Source organism: Astatotilapia calliptera, chromosome 6, assembly GCF_964374335.1.
Source record: "Astatotilapia calliptera chromosome 6, fAstCal68.1, whole genome shotgun sequence".
NCBI classification, from domain to species: domain Eukaryota; kingdom Metazoa; phylum Chordata; class Actinopteri; order Cichliformes; family Cichlidae; genus Astatotilapia; species Astatotilapia calliptera.
Genome location: NC_137427.1, coordinates 10203124 through 10217306, shown reverse-complemented (window position 1 = coordinate 10217306; position 14183 = coordinate 10203124). Strand labels below are relative to the sequence as shown.

The 14183-nt window shown below is 42.5% G+C and overlaps 1 protein-coding gene across 1 annotated transcript; it reads right to left on the bottom strand.

Annotated features, from left to right (window-relative positions):
• Positions 1–1831: 1831 nt before the first annotated feature.
• mri1 (methylthioribose-1-phosphate isomerase 1) lies at positions 1832–12759 on the bottom strand. Its single transcript, XM_026170174.2, has 6 exons — positions 12207–12759; positions 10989–11212; positions 5202–5371; positions 4937–5113; positions 4618–4842; positions 1832–2445 (listed from the first exon to the last, which is right to left on the bottom strand). Exons 1-6 carry the CDS (start codon positions 12336–12338, stop codon positions 2312–2314), a joined length of 1062 nt encoding a protein of 353 aa, XP_026025959.1. The 5' UTR covers positions 12339–12759; the 3' UTR covers positions 1832–2311.
• Positions 12760–14183: the final 1424 nt, after the last annotated feature.

The following is a 14183-nucleotide window of genomic DNA, read 5'->3' as shown; positions in this document are numbered from 1 at the left end:
TAATAGGTTCCCTTTAAACAACTGCTATATTGTTAGGATATTCATTCTTTTCCTGTACAAATAGTTTCAGCACTAGACGAGTTTGGCATTTCCTACTATTATGAAATTCATTTTTCCTTTATAGTCCTGTTCTTTCATCAGGATAGAGAAAAGAAACTCAGGGGCCAGAAATGTCAAACAATAACTTCTGAGAAAAAAAACAAAACCTTTGTGTACTTCTTGATATCGACCTGCTTTCAGTCGCTCGCGGCACAGATTTCGGTGAGTCGCGAGCATGTCTGGGAGTTTATGAGGAGGGATTAGTCCAAGCGGTCGAAACACATTCGAAGGTGAGCGCAAAGGCAAGAAGTGGCTGAGTGTCTGACGTCCGGCCCCAAACGAAAACAACATTTATACGACTTAAATGTTACATTCTCATTGGTGGTGGCGTAAAAGTACATAACGCAGAAGATGCCCTCCATCATAAAGGAGTAGTTCATGCCCCCACAAAAAGAGACAGTCAGCTCCTACTCACCCCCACATTAAATTTGTGAGTCTCTCAGGTTTGTATGGCCCAACTAGTTAGTCTGAAATCTAAGACTTCACCTTTAGACCAAGTTTTGTGTCTCTGACACTTTGAAACGCCATCACGATGTCAATACTGGAGGGCTTTAAAACTGCATTGATTTGTTTTCCACACTTTAGTGGCAAAACAAACTAACAACACACAAAATAACAGAGATATTAAAAGAGTATTTTGGTATTTATTTGGCAGTTAAGAGCAGCTTGACATAAAGGCAGAGATGTGGGTGTATGACACGCAACAAAGGACTGAACACTGGAGATTTCACTCACATGGTTTGGAATATAATCATTAGGCTGCTTAACCCAATGTTAAAACAAGCCATCAAGGCGGATGTGTTAGCAAAGCGGTTTGTTATGATGACACTGTGGTCACAGAGCAACCTAACCATTAGCTTGGAGTCAAATCAAAGCAACTATCTCTTTCTTCTACTTGTCAGCTGTGTCCGTCTGCTGCGTCACGCAGAGCAGGAAGTGTGAGAGTAAAAATCCTTTTTTGTGCAGCTTTTCGTGTGTTGAGGCTGATGTAGTTAAACGCACCATCTGGAGAGAGATTCGTTTCTAAGCAGGAAAGCTGACATCGAAAAATTATTTTAAAGTCTTGACTGATGTGCACACAAGCCAACAACTAAACCTTAATTTTGAGGCAAACTACTCCTTTAACTCCTATTTTTTTTTAATGATTCTTCCTTACAGAGAAGGGTAACAGGCAGCCCAAAGTGCTGACCAGCCTCCAAACTCCCCGGGTCTAAATCTGATCGAGCGGCCGCGGGATGCATCAGAAAGAGACCGATCTGGACCCGTTTCTGCAGGTGGTTTTAATGCTGTGGCTGATCAGTTTATACAAGTCTATTACGAGAGTACATGTGTGGTATGATACAGTATAACTGGGAAGAGCAAAACGCAAATAAGGAGTGAGGTATAAAAGTAGCCATGTGACGTTAAAGGCTTCAGCTGACTAGCGTGACCGATCGTTCAATTATTTTGACACACAAAATTCTTCCATATTAAGACTATGAGCTAAAAATGTGAATTTGTCTATTACAAAAAAGTTCCTACACTGAGCAAAAGAAATGAAATGTTAATATAACATTTTTAGATGCGAAATGTATTTTTTACATAACCGCTTATTTGGATGAAAAAGCGGCGCGTTTCACGAGCGGGGGTTAGTTTCTACATATGTACACACTACCAGCAAGGATATATATATTTACAAGTAGGTAGCAGCATTTTAGAAACCACGACTTGTTTCAAATTAAAGAACCAGTCGTGCTATTTAGGCTTTCGTTTTATTCTTTAAGTTGTTACAATGTGACTTTCGTAAGGTCGCATTTAGGTTTGTTTGCCAAATTGAATTTCTGGGTTCGAGTCCAGCTGAGCTTCTTTTTTTTTTTTTGTTGGTACAGAAGCCATTTGGAAAGAGAGGCTGAAAGAGACAATGACAGATGCAATGGAAAGCTTTGGAGGTGAAAGGTAAAGACAGAACAGGGATTTAAAAGAAAGGGGAGACCGCACGTGTGTGGCTACTCGACTCCCTGCAGTGAGACTCTATGTAGCTGTGTATGTGGAAAAGTGACAAACAGGATTTTTTTTTTCCTGTGTGCACCACTGAATGCAACAGTGACTGTGTATTGAACAAAATTCAATTAGAAATACAACTGTGCGGCGTCTGTGATGATGAGAAAGTGTCTCTTAGTGTGACGTAAACGTGCAGTGGTGCGCACGGACCAGCAGGAGGAGCCGAGTGGCTCTAGAGGGCAGTGAGGCGGCCGGTGAGCGCCGCCTGGAGCTCAGAGGGGAGGAAGACTCCCAGCTCTGTGATGATGCCCCCTGTGATGAGCTGGTGAGGGGTCACGTCGAAGGCCGGGTTCCACACTTCGATACCTGCAGGAAGCGGCCGGGAATGAGGTGTTAGTCACACAACACAATTCACAGGTTATTATAATGCAAGTGCACTAACGTGTAAGCTAGCTGTACTGAACACAATATTGAGAATTAAAACCCAGTTGAACGGTCTGACACTGAGCCCAACGTGCTCCTTGTCAGTTGTTTAAACATTGATTTAAACAACAAGATGAAGATTGATTTAAAAAATAAAAATCTATCATCAATATGAATAATCATGTGTCGCAATCTGTTGCTGTGATGAAAAAAGTCTCGTCATATTGAAGATGTGAAGATTCCTGAGTCAAAAAGAGGCTTGAATAACTTTAAGACTATGTCTGAAATAATGTGCCTTAATGTGAGTTTTCGAACACTGTCTGCACACTTAGGATTAAATTATCATTAAATACTGCCAAGCAAAACAGACGCCCAAAAAGCTTAAAGTTTGACATCTTTTCCACTCGAAAAGACCCGAATCAGTCTTACTTATGTACAAAAACTACAAGTAGGTCATAATAAAACATACTCTTATTTACAGTTGCTGTTACTGCATTTTTGTCCCGGTCAGAAGCAGAATCATTTTAAAAATGTACGTTTGTGTTAGGTTTTCCGTCTTTTCCTGTTAATACAAACTGAAAGTGGGTAAGCGATGACTGAGTGGACGCTGAGTGGACTGCCCTCTTGTTTTTAAACTAAACATCATGGTTTTAAGTGAAACGTGTTCATATTTCTCAGTACACTGGATTAAAATGGAGGCTGTGCTCTATATTTACCTGTCGCCGGGGTAAATCATAGTATCGGAGCTCCACTGATGATAGCTTTCTTTCCCTAATCGCGCTACAATCAGGGTGAACATACTCAGAGTTGATTTAACTAAGTCTGATGAGCCTTTCTGGATATTCAGAGTCTCCCACAGTTAGACTCAGAGTTTGTTGACCCTGCTTTCTGTCTCGGGTTTATTATTCCTTCAAACAGCAGCAGGACTACACCCCACACTGCTCGTTACGCATTTCTTTACTGTGGTAAAGGAATGTTTAACGACTGCAACAGTGTGGTTCTAGTACACCAAAACCTTAACTAAAGGTTAATTCATAATTATTAAAGTCTGTGGGGAAAGTTAAAGAGTGGAAAAAACGAATGTGCAAGCACACATCCTCGTCCCCGGGGGCCTGTGTACTCATTAATTCAGCACAATTACTGTGATGTCACTGGGTACCTAGAGATTAAATGACTCAACTAAACTCTCACAAACTCAACTAAAATACATTTTCAAGGTTTGATCCGACAGACTCAGGCTCAGGTCCAAAGGGCTGCAAGTCAGACTCAAACCTGGGCTTCAGCCGTAAGGTATATGGGCACTTGAGCTCAGTAGGGCTGCTCTGAGCACTCCAAAGTGCATAGCATTAATATATTTACTGATAATCCAGGCTTTAGTTTGCCCTCACACATTTCCACTGTGTTTCTGTCCAAGCACAGGCCATTTCCACACATGAACTTTGGCCAGCTTTGCACAGTTGTTCTTTCTGTAATGCAGCGCAGAGCAGTAAACAGTCTGCTTCAGATGCATGCGGTTCAGCTGAAAGGAGCTCCCCATGTAGAGGCAGCTAGACACATGACACCCACTCACTAGCACTGAATACGCCGGACTGTTAGCTCCATAATTTGTTCAGCAGCACATGACATCACACAGACTTTGTACTGGAGAGCTGAGAGGTTAAAAACCAGTTAAAGTCCCACCTGAATGCGTCTGACATTTGCGGTGTCACGTACACCTCTGTGGGCGGTGGTGCATGTGTGAAAATGACTCTGTTCTCTTATCTCTATCATGCCACTGACTACTAAAGACGCATAAATGGCCTGCAAGAAAGTTCAAGAAAGAAAACCCGGCGAGAAAATAAAAAGGACGATGACAGAAGAACTTTGTGTGCACATTAGTGGCCACAGGGCGCCTCTGTGCAGGACATATGAGCTAACAGCCTCCTTCACTCTGGCACTTACGTTTCATGTGATGCCAATTTAACTCTGAGTGTGTTCGGTGCTTAAGCCTCTGGGCTGACTTTGGAACTGGGCCAAGCTCATCTCCTCTCCAACCTTGATGCTTTGCTGTCGATACTCTACCGAGCTCGCGCTTATTTAAGTGCTCTCTCTGCACAGACATCCCTCACGCCTTACCTGGGGCAGCGATGGGAACCCCGTTTATAGAAGTGAGTTCCTCGGGGGGGCGCACTTCGATGATGATGTCCCTCCCGCTCTCCAGACTCAGGTCACACGACGTGCTGGGTGCCGCCACATAGAAAGGTATCCCATGGTGCTTAGCGGCGATGGCCAGCTGGTACGTGCCGACCTTGTTGGCTGTGTCACCGTTAGCAACCACCCTGTCTGCACCCACCACCACAGCTGAGGGAGAAAACAGCAGAAAGGAAGTCTTAAGAAAAAAAAAACGTGAGGTTTTAGTGAAGTGAAGGAGACGTGATGGGACACAAACACACACCTGTGATGTCCATCTCCCTCATGGTGAGAGCTGCCATGCTGTCTGTTATAAGCGTGGCAGGGATTCCCTCCGCTACAGCCTCGTACGCCGTCAGTCTGGACCCCTGGTTGTACGGCCTCGTCTCTGTGCAGTACACGCGCTTCAGCCTGCCCAGCGCGTGGAGGCTTCTCACCACGCCTACACACAGACTCATATCAGTTACAGTGCTCTAAATATTTCAACAACCACCTTCTTTTCTCATTCAGAGCCAGCGCTCCAGTCTCACCCAGCGCCGTCCCGTATCCAGCTGTGGCCAGCGAGCCGGTGTTGCAGTGTGTGAGGATGGTCACCGAGTCCCTGGGGACGCCAGAAAGGATGTGCTGAGCGCCATAGTTACCGATCTTCCTGTTGTCATTGACGTCACGCTCCAGCATGTCTTCGATCCAGGCAATTACACTGCAGGAGGGGGGCCACAAGAGGTGGGAATTGAGAAGAGGATATATGTCTGCCACTGTGGGCTCAATGTGTCCATCATATCTGCAGGAGCAATACGGCTTTGTGTTTCTGTTTGTCATGACTTTGCTTTCTCCGCTTTTCTCATACACAATCTTTTTCTTCATGCTGTTCCTTCTCTTTTTCTGCCATAGCTGTGCCACATCTCCCTCATTTTCTCTCACTTTCTTACATTATTCTTGCTGCACAGTCTCGATTCTTACCTTGCAGACACGCATTATCAAGTAAACACTTGCACAAGTGTTTTTGGAGACTGGCCCACAATTCAAACCACACCAAGTTTAAAGTAACATAAATCTTCCATGGTTACCTGCTTGGTCTTTCACTCCACCACTACAGTGTTTCTCTTTAGCCCAACTTATTCTCAGATGAATGGACGGGTTCTTATATAGAGCTTTTCTACTATACACCTTATACAAATATGCCTCATTCACCCAGTCACACAATCACTTTTCTATGCTTAAGTGCTTTGTATCTAACATTCACACTCAGAGAGTAACTTGGGGTTAGTACCTTGCCTAAGGATATGTGGCATGCAGGGATCAAACTACTATCCTCTCCATTAGTGGGTGACCTGCTCTACCTGACCAGGTCTCTGAGCTACAGTCACCCCATGCAATGTGACTCACTGCTTTGTAATGGAAATCTAACTTATTTATTTACACGTGGGAAGGGAGCTAGTCACCTTTTCAGTTTCCACAGTCTTTAAAGGGACACTTTGTTTGGACAGGGCTCGAATGACTCGTAAGTCAGTGTTCCAAGTGGCTTAACGAACAAACCTCTGAAAATGTTCAGCTAAAAAGTGCAAAAGGAGTGAAAAAGCAGCCAACGTCCAAAGAGACCTTTTGACTCCTTGAAAGCAAATTATAACGAGCGTGCTGCACAATACCAGCTTAAAGGTCAATTAAAATACCTGTTAAAAAAGTGCTTATTTTCAACAAATTCCTTTGAGTGGATGCTAACGACTGACATGGCGTTACTTTGATCCCTGACCTAAAAACGGTGACGAAGACGAGGGCCCCCTTATGTTCAGCCCACTGACACGAAAGTCAGGAAAACATTCAATCACTGATAAGCATAGAGGCCAGTGACTGATGAACTGAAACACTTGCTTCTTAACTGGAACAGTTACCATGAAATGCATGTATTGGTGCAACCGCAGTAAATATTGATTCATGCTTTGGCACCAGCATTTTCTTCTTTTAACTCTACGTAGCTTTCTGCACAAAATTAAGTGAATCGCTGCCTTGAGGCCGGGGTTACTGTAAAGTAGATCACTCCCTTCTGTCAAAAACAAGCTGCATCATCTGCCCCTGACAGACATTATCCACCTAGACTGAACGTTTTCCGTCACCAAGAAACACCAATGTCTTTCACACGTGTTCTTTTCCACTTGTCTGAAAATAAAAACGAATCAAATTGCTATTCAATCACTATTTAACAAGTGAACCCTGTAAAAATTACCACTTGATAATTTGGTTTTAACACTAATAAGCTGCAAAAATGTATACTATTGATGCTTTCCAATTTTCACTTCACAACTGATCCGATAGCTTCTGCAACTTCTTCAGCAAGACACCTGCAGCTGGTGTTAAATGAGGAAGTGTTACAGCAGCAACTAACTCGGGAGACACCATTCAGGAGGAAAACTGAAGAGCCGAGATGATTTCATGTAACAGAACAAGTTCATACAGAGCAAACAACTGAAAAGCTGACAGTAGAGCCTGACCGATATATCGGTGTGGCTGACACTAGCTTTACTTTTTCATTTATTTTTTGTATTCTCATTTAACCCTTCTGAGGTAAAAGAGAAAACTATTTGCTAGGGCTGTGCGATATGACCTAAATCTCATATCCCGATATAAAACATCTATCGTCCGATAACGATATAAATCACAAAAAATTTAATATTTTCTGTAAATTCTGTGAATCTCAGGTAGGTGAAGTGTTTCCAGCTGGGCGTCATGTAGCTGGAGTCGAGTGTTTTAACCGATGCATGAAACTATACATTTTTAGACATAAGTTGTAACGGCCGCCGTTTTCTTTGTGAGTATTTATTACACGGCGTGCTGTGGGGAAAGCCTGTTCTAACGTTTGAGTCTAAAGTTTATTTTTTAGCACCTGACGACTCTTTTTTTTTTTTTTTTGCTTCTCATCCGTCAATACTCGGCATACTTTTTCACGTGATTCCGTTTATTTTGAAAATTCTCAACAGGATCTTGAGCTTTATTGTGAAAGTTTTATGTGGAAAATAAACAAGCGGACATGCGATGGTGTTACCGTCGTTGTTGCTAATGACAACCCATAAAAACAGGCGCTTGTCCGTCTGTAGTGTGGTTATATTAAATATAAGAGAAAGAGAGAACTTTAAGAAATTAATATAGCTACTACAGTGACCATCAAAACAATAAAAAAAATATTGCCGTGAACAGTTTATTTTGCGACACCACGAAACAAACGATAGCGTAAAATGAAACGATAGACGTTTTTCTATCGTCATCCGACATATATCGTTATATCGAACAGCCCTACTATTTGCGGATATGCTCGTATCGACGTTTATGATGGCCAATAAATGAAAATGGAAAAAGTAAAGAACAGACAAAAAAAACGCCATTCAATCATGTTATGAGCATATTAATGCTGCATAGTTTATCTACCAGAGGAAACTCTTTGATCCGAGCAGTCGGGCTGAGTGTAAACGAGTAATTCATGATTTGCTGAATTAAATAATAATCTTTTTTTTTGCTGAAAAAAAAAGATTATTGCTGAACAGCACCGATATATTAAGACTCACAAATAAGTACACATAAAAAAAAGTGAAGTGTGTTTGTTACGCATGTCTGAATTAAGAAAATCTCACCTGATGTCAGATATCGCCAAATATTAATATCAGTCAATATCAGTTGGCAATTTTGCCTCTGCATTCAACAGCATAAAGTCTGTGAATCCTTTAGATAAATGAACGTTTTTAAAATGCAAATGTTTTTTTGTTCCTGATGAAACTTTTACAAAGCCAGCTATTCACAGTTTGAACCATTCTTTAGCAGATGTGCAAATCACAGAGTGAAGGCATGTGTCCACATAGCTCTGCATTTCCAGCAAGTTACCCACTACTTTATGCAAAACAAGGAAATCTGCAAATCTTTGAATCATTGTTAGGACCCAAAGACCACGTGGCTTATTTCCCACCTCAAATGTTGGAAAGAAGGTAACTGGATGTCTTTAGGAGTTTTTTTGTCTTTGTTTTGTTGAAGACGTTTTAGAACTGAAGAAACGTCTTGGATAAGAGGCGTAACTTTCAGAGAGTCCCAGGTCATAAACCCCTAGTGGGGTCTGTCCTGTTTGGAGGCGTTTCTAGGAGCCGTTAACCCAATCTTGGTCACACGAGTCATTGCATGAGCCAAGGTGGTTTGGGTAATTACCATCACCGTGGCCGACGACTAAAACCTCTGAGATATTGCCCCACCCCGCCATTGTGCGAGCTATTGAGGTCACATATGGCGAGGTGTGGGTGCGAGTTCAAAATACCTGGGATTTCAGGAATCCACTGTATGTCATGAAAGCCTACACAGACACATCCATCAATCCATTTTCTGCAACTTTTCCCAGACCCGAAGACAGCACTCCACCTTTTTTAGGGTTTGGCGGTGCCAATTCTCATTCTTTGCTTGTCACTCTCAGCTGGAAAATGCCCCAGTGTAAGCTGGAGGTCATCATTTAATGAAAGCAGAAGACCCACAAGAATGAAAATTTTCTCCATAAAAGTTAAATGGCACCTCTAGCAGTGTCCAACTCGAACCAAGACCGACTTACTGCGAACAACATGAACCAAGCTCTCACTGTGTGCCTAACAGCAGGCCACAAACCCCAAACCGGTCTGGTGGAAACTACTGAAAATCTGTAAAACTAGTCAATGTCCATCTCAAATAAAGATAACTTCAACAACTGCATGGAGTATTTGTGATACCAAATGATTTCAAAACATACATTTGTCCATTATGAGAACGTTTTCAGTTAAGCTGCCATGTTGATTTGGGTTTGAAATCATAAACCAGACCACACAAAGCGTTTCTCCGATCAGGTGAACTCTTTATAAGCCTGTAGAAGATCTAGAACATCTGTCAGTCATCGACTATCTAACTGATTGTCCATCACGTGGCCAATGCCGGGGAACGGAGTAATCTCTCGCATGACATAACACCAGTCCAAGGGAAGTACCAGAACTCACGATACGATCATGGTATGTTGCAGACAAGAATAATATTAACACAATCCATTGATTCTGTAATACAATCCAAGCAAGATGTCCAAGATACAATTAAAACAAATATCCTTAAAAAGGGAAAAGGCTGGAATGTCTTTTTTTCCATAGCATTTTTGTGCTTCTGTGTGTGGCTAACAGGGACATGGTTAACTTGTTATTCCACCTCCATAATGCAAACACCGTGATCCAAAAAAATCCAGAAGTGAGCTACCAGTGCTGGTAAGACAGAAACCCTGGGAGTTTATTTTTCACTTAAAGCATGAAGACAAAGGCCGGCGTGAGAGCCGTTTGCGTAAACAATGAAGAATGATCTATCCAGCTGTAATTAGGGACTAAAAGTGGATTTACATCAGCTGAACAGATACTGAGAAGATTCACCTGATTATTTACATTTTTTTTTGGTTCAACCAGTTTTTTTAGTCCGTTTTTGAGTGTAAAAAAGCTCCCCTGCGTGTCCTCCACTTGTCTTTTACTCGCAAATGCACACACCGTGAAACAAAAAGTTCAGGAGATGAGACGAGCGAGAGTCTCTGCAAACGTGTTTACATTAAGTTCTAATTTAAAAATCAAACACGCAAAGTCAACAGACAAACACCGCCCGACGTTTCACTGTAGCTGCTCCTCACATTCATTTTAAATAGCACAGAAGGTATGTGCATCTCATATGTCAGCCACATGTGGAGACTCTGACATCAAAGGGAATAATAATAACAGTGCTGCTTTAATGCATTAGCGAAGAAAACATGCTTTAAAAAATAAAATTAATTTAAAATCACTCTAACCACCAGCAACCCACGAGATCACTGCCCATTGGTCCAACACCTCAAAGAGAGAGGGAACTCCTTAAGAGCCCCTGCAAACCTTCAAAGAAACAATGCAGTACCGGTATATACTGCTATACAGACATCATCCCCCACTCCTGTTGTGCACTTCATCCTGCTCATCTTTACTGGCACACTGCTGCGTTTTCTGACCCCAAACCACCATCAGTAGACCAGGAAGTAATGTGAAACTATCATCAAAAATGTGGATCAGCAGCATGCATGTGAATCGCTGATCATAACAGCAGAAATGTATCAATTACTCCACAGAGAGGTTTTTTTAAGGTAGATTAGAAGTTGAGAAACCAGCCAAAGATTTTGGTTGGGATTGATCAGTGTAAGGTGGCCTACAGGTCCCGGAGTAACAGACGTGCAGGACCCGAAGAAGAATACTGTCTGTTATCCGATTAATTAAATGTGACTCCACTCAAACATATCAAACATAACCAATAAACCGCAAATTGCTGTCTACCTTTCTCTGAGCTGCTCAGAGTTCTTCTCCATACTCTCATTCTCTGCAAACTCCATCAGCTCGCGGGCGGCGCGGCCCATGTTGACGGCGGTGGGCCTCGCTGAGGTCAGGTGACACAGAGACTCCCTGATGAAGGTCACAGGGTCGTCACCTCCGGCGCCTGCCCGCAGCTCCACGGCCAAGCTGAGACAGCCAACGATGGCGATGGCCGGAGCCCCGCGCACCTGGAGGAGAAAAGGAAGAGGACAGTAGTCATCATCATCACCATCAGTTTTAAAGAGGACGATCAATGTTTTTCCAGCACAAAGCTGGAAGTGGGTGAACACAGAGCCAAAAGTTGTCACGACAGCTTTGATTAAAATGATCTCATCTCCGTTACTGGAGACATTTCTCTCACTACCATTAGACTTTATTAACATGACATCACCCCTCTGCTTATGGCACATTCCTTCACTCTGACACACACACACACACACAACACACACACACACACACACACACACACACACACACACACACACACACACACACACACACACACAAAGGATCAAACAAACAGCTAGTGAGTGTGTGTGCAACTCGAAAGACAAAAGGTCTAGTGTCTTCTTGGCTCTTATAATAACAACAATAATAATGATAATAATAAACACCTTAAAATGCTCCAGCTGTTACAGAACTTGAGCGTCTTACATGTATGTGAACACTCAGGTATTTCAGGATTTCAGGTGTGGAGACAAACTGGAGCTGGAGGTGTCACCGAGTGCAGCACAAAACCAAAAAACGCGAACAAAAAAAAAAACCCTGGCAAAGGTCATTAATAATTCATCAATAATCTCTCCCAAAGAAAGGAGGAGGAGGAAGAGAGGGGGGAAGGCATATTTCATGGCTGGGTGGCTCAGTGAGCGCAGACACCCAGTTTTATCGCGCTTACACATGATGTGAAAACTATAAATAACGGATGGTTTAAAGGTAGGTGAGACGATGCTGCAGGTAGGTCCAAAAACAAAAATACAGGCCGACGGCTGCGAGCACATGTATGTGTGCCTGCATGCATGCAGCGGTGAGAGCACAAAAGACCCGACACATACAAAACACAACACAAAAAACCCCACACATGCATGACGGGACTGAATGCACATGCGGCAGGCGTGCAGGGCAGGCTGGGGGAGCGGGTGAAAGGAGAAGGTTTGGAGAAAGGGGAGAAGAAGAACCCCGTACCTTCATGGACTTGATGGCCTCGTAAGCGTCCTGCACCGAGCGGATGTCATCGTAAACGGTCTGGTGTGGCAGCAGCAGCTGGTTGAGGATCTGCAGAGACCCGGTCCGGTAGCGGATCGCTTCTAGCGTCATGACCAAGCAACGAGGCAGGATAGCGGGAAGGGGGTGAGAGGGAATAACGCGGATGGACCGGTTGCCGGCGGGTGCGCGCACACGCACTCACTCACACTTACACACACACACACACACACACACACACACATATATACACACACTCACACACACACTCGTTCTCCCTCTCTGAGCTGATCCACGCTGAAGTGACCGCGGCCTGGCTGTCGGCAGTCCCGTCGCAAAGAGGAGGAAAGTGTAGCGGGAGGATGAGGAGGTGCGAGTGGGACGGAGGAAGGAGAGGAGAAGGTGGTGTGCTGTCTGCTGTATGGGAGGATGAAAGGGAGAGGAGTGAGAGAAGGGCTGGAAACCTTCACACACACACTGACAGACGAGCAGGAAGGCAGACACGGAACCACGTGTTCATCCGAGCAGGAAGCCCTAGCCTCGGTGTCCACGCCCACTAAAGTCTCGCGGGGTTGTCCAATTTCTTTAAGGCTCCCCTCTTATGCCTCTGTGCGCCATCCCTTCCCCCAACATTTTCCTCTTATTTTTTTCTTTCCCCCCATCTTTTGTCTCGGGAAATTTCACACTCACGCACGTTATTAGCATAACACCAAAGAACCACGAGCTTCCCCCAACAACAGCAGACTCCTTCTGCAAAGACAAGTCTATTTTTGTCCCAAGATTTTATTGTTTCTGTCTTCTGGCGACACCTCCTCCCACCAAGCACCGCATGCTCTGTGTGCAGTAATCACTGCAAAAACCAATCCAATATGTTACCGGAGTAGATTTCAATGGGGGATCCTCTCAACGGGACTGTGGGGGCGATGCCTGTTAAACACAGTGCAGATATATATATAATCAAGATTATTATAAATGGAAAAACAAAAACCGGTTAACTGAAATAAAAATATAAACTGGACTTTTGCTTAAAAGGGAAAACCAACAAAAGTGACTTGTGAAGTTTGATTAAAATAAGCACTGCAAAAAATGTATAGGAAATGTCTTGAGTCCAACATTCTCAAGTACTGAGTCACAGTATTCGTTTTTATTGTACCTGTTTCAACTTCTAAATATAACCGTAAAATCTAAAAAAATTGCCAAAATACAAAGTACAGTTTACTTAATATAGCTAAGTTAGTGCACAGTACTTAGAATAACCTCATTTTTCTTTTTGCAACGGATTCATGTAGTATATATGCCAGTGCCGTACCGTGCACTCACAATTAACAAGTTGCTCTAACTTAGCTGCCTTAAGTAAATTGTACAACTAAATTACGATGAAAGCAAAAGCTGGGCTGACACGGAAAGTAATAAAATCTCAACTGAAACTAAACTTTTTTTAATGTAATAAAAGTAAAGATGTGAAAATTTCATAAAATCCAAAAGTAATAAAATTACAAAACTGTTTTATTTTTCCATTTTAAGTATTTTACAATACATTTTTGTTTCTGCTGGTTTACAGAGCAGGTTTATTCATTTATTTATTTATAATGTTTATTTTCAGCTTACTTTGTGTTTCAGTTCTTAACTATTACTATAATTTGGGAGGTATTTGGGAGGCGATTTAAGATTAAGTTTAAAAAGTTTATCACTATTATTATATTGTAGCAGTATATTATTATTATTATTATTTTATTTATTATTATAAACCTAAAAGATGTTTTACATGGTTTTTTTTTCAAGTTTTTGTCTGAAGTCTAGTTTTTGTTTTCAATCCAGTTACTATTTTTCCCCACACCTAGTGTTTTGTTTTAGTTAAAATTAAAATCATGTTACCAACCACAGCACAGACTCATAAATGATTTGCATTAACGAGTAAAGAGCACAGTAGACCTCAGTGCTTCATATACAAGTCTGTGA

What these genes read in the sequence shown, in the direction of transcription:
- mri1 (XM_026170174.2), bottom strand. Translation starts at nt 12,338, where the DNA reads ATGACGCTAGAAGCGATCCGCTACCGGACCGGGTCTCTGCAGATCCTC. An exon ending in TGGATACGGGACGGCGCTGG is followed by an intron (nt 5,114 to 5,201) that starts GTGAGACTGGAG and finishes GTCTGTGTGTAG; the next exon opens with GCGTGGTGAGAAGCCTCCAC. An exon ending in GAGGGAGATGGACATCACAG is followed by an intron (nt 4,843 to 4,936) that starts GTGTGTGTTTGT and finishes TTTCTCCCTCAG; the next exon opens with CTGTGGTGGTGGGTGCAGAC.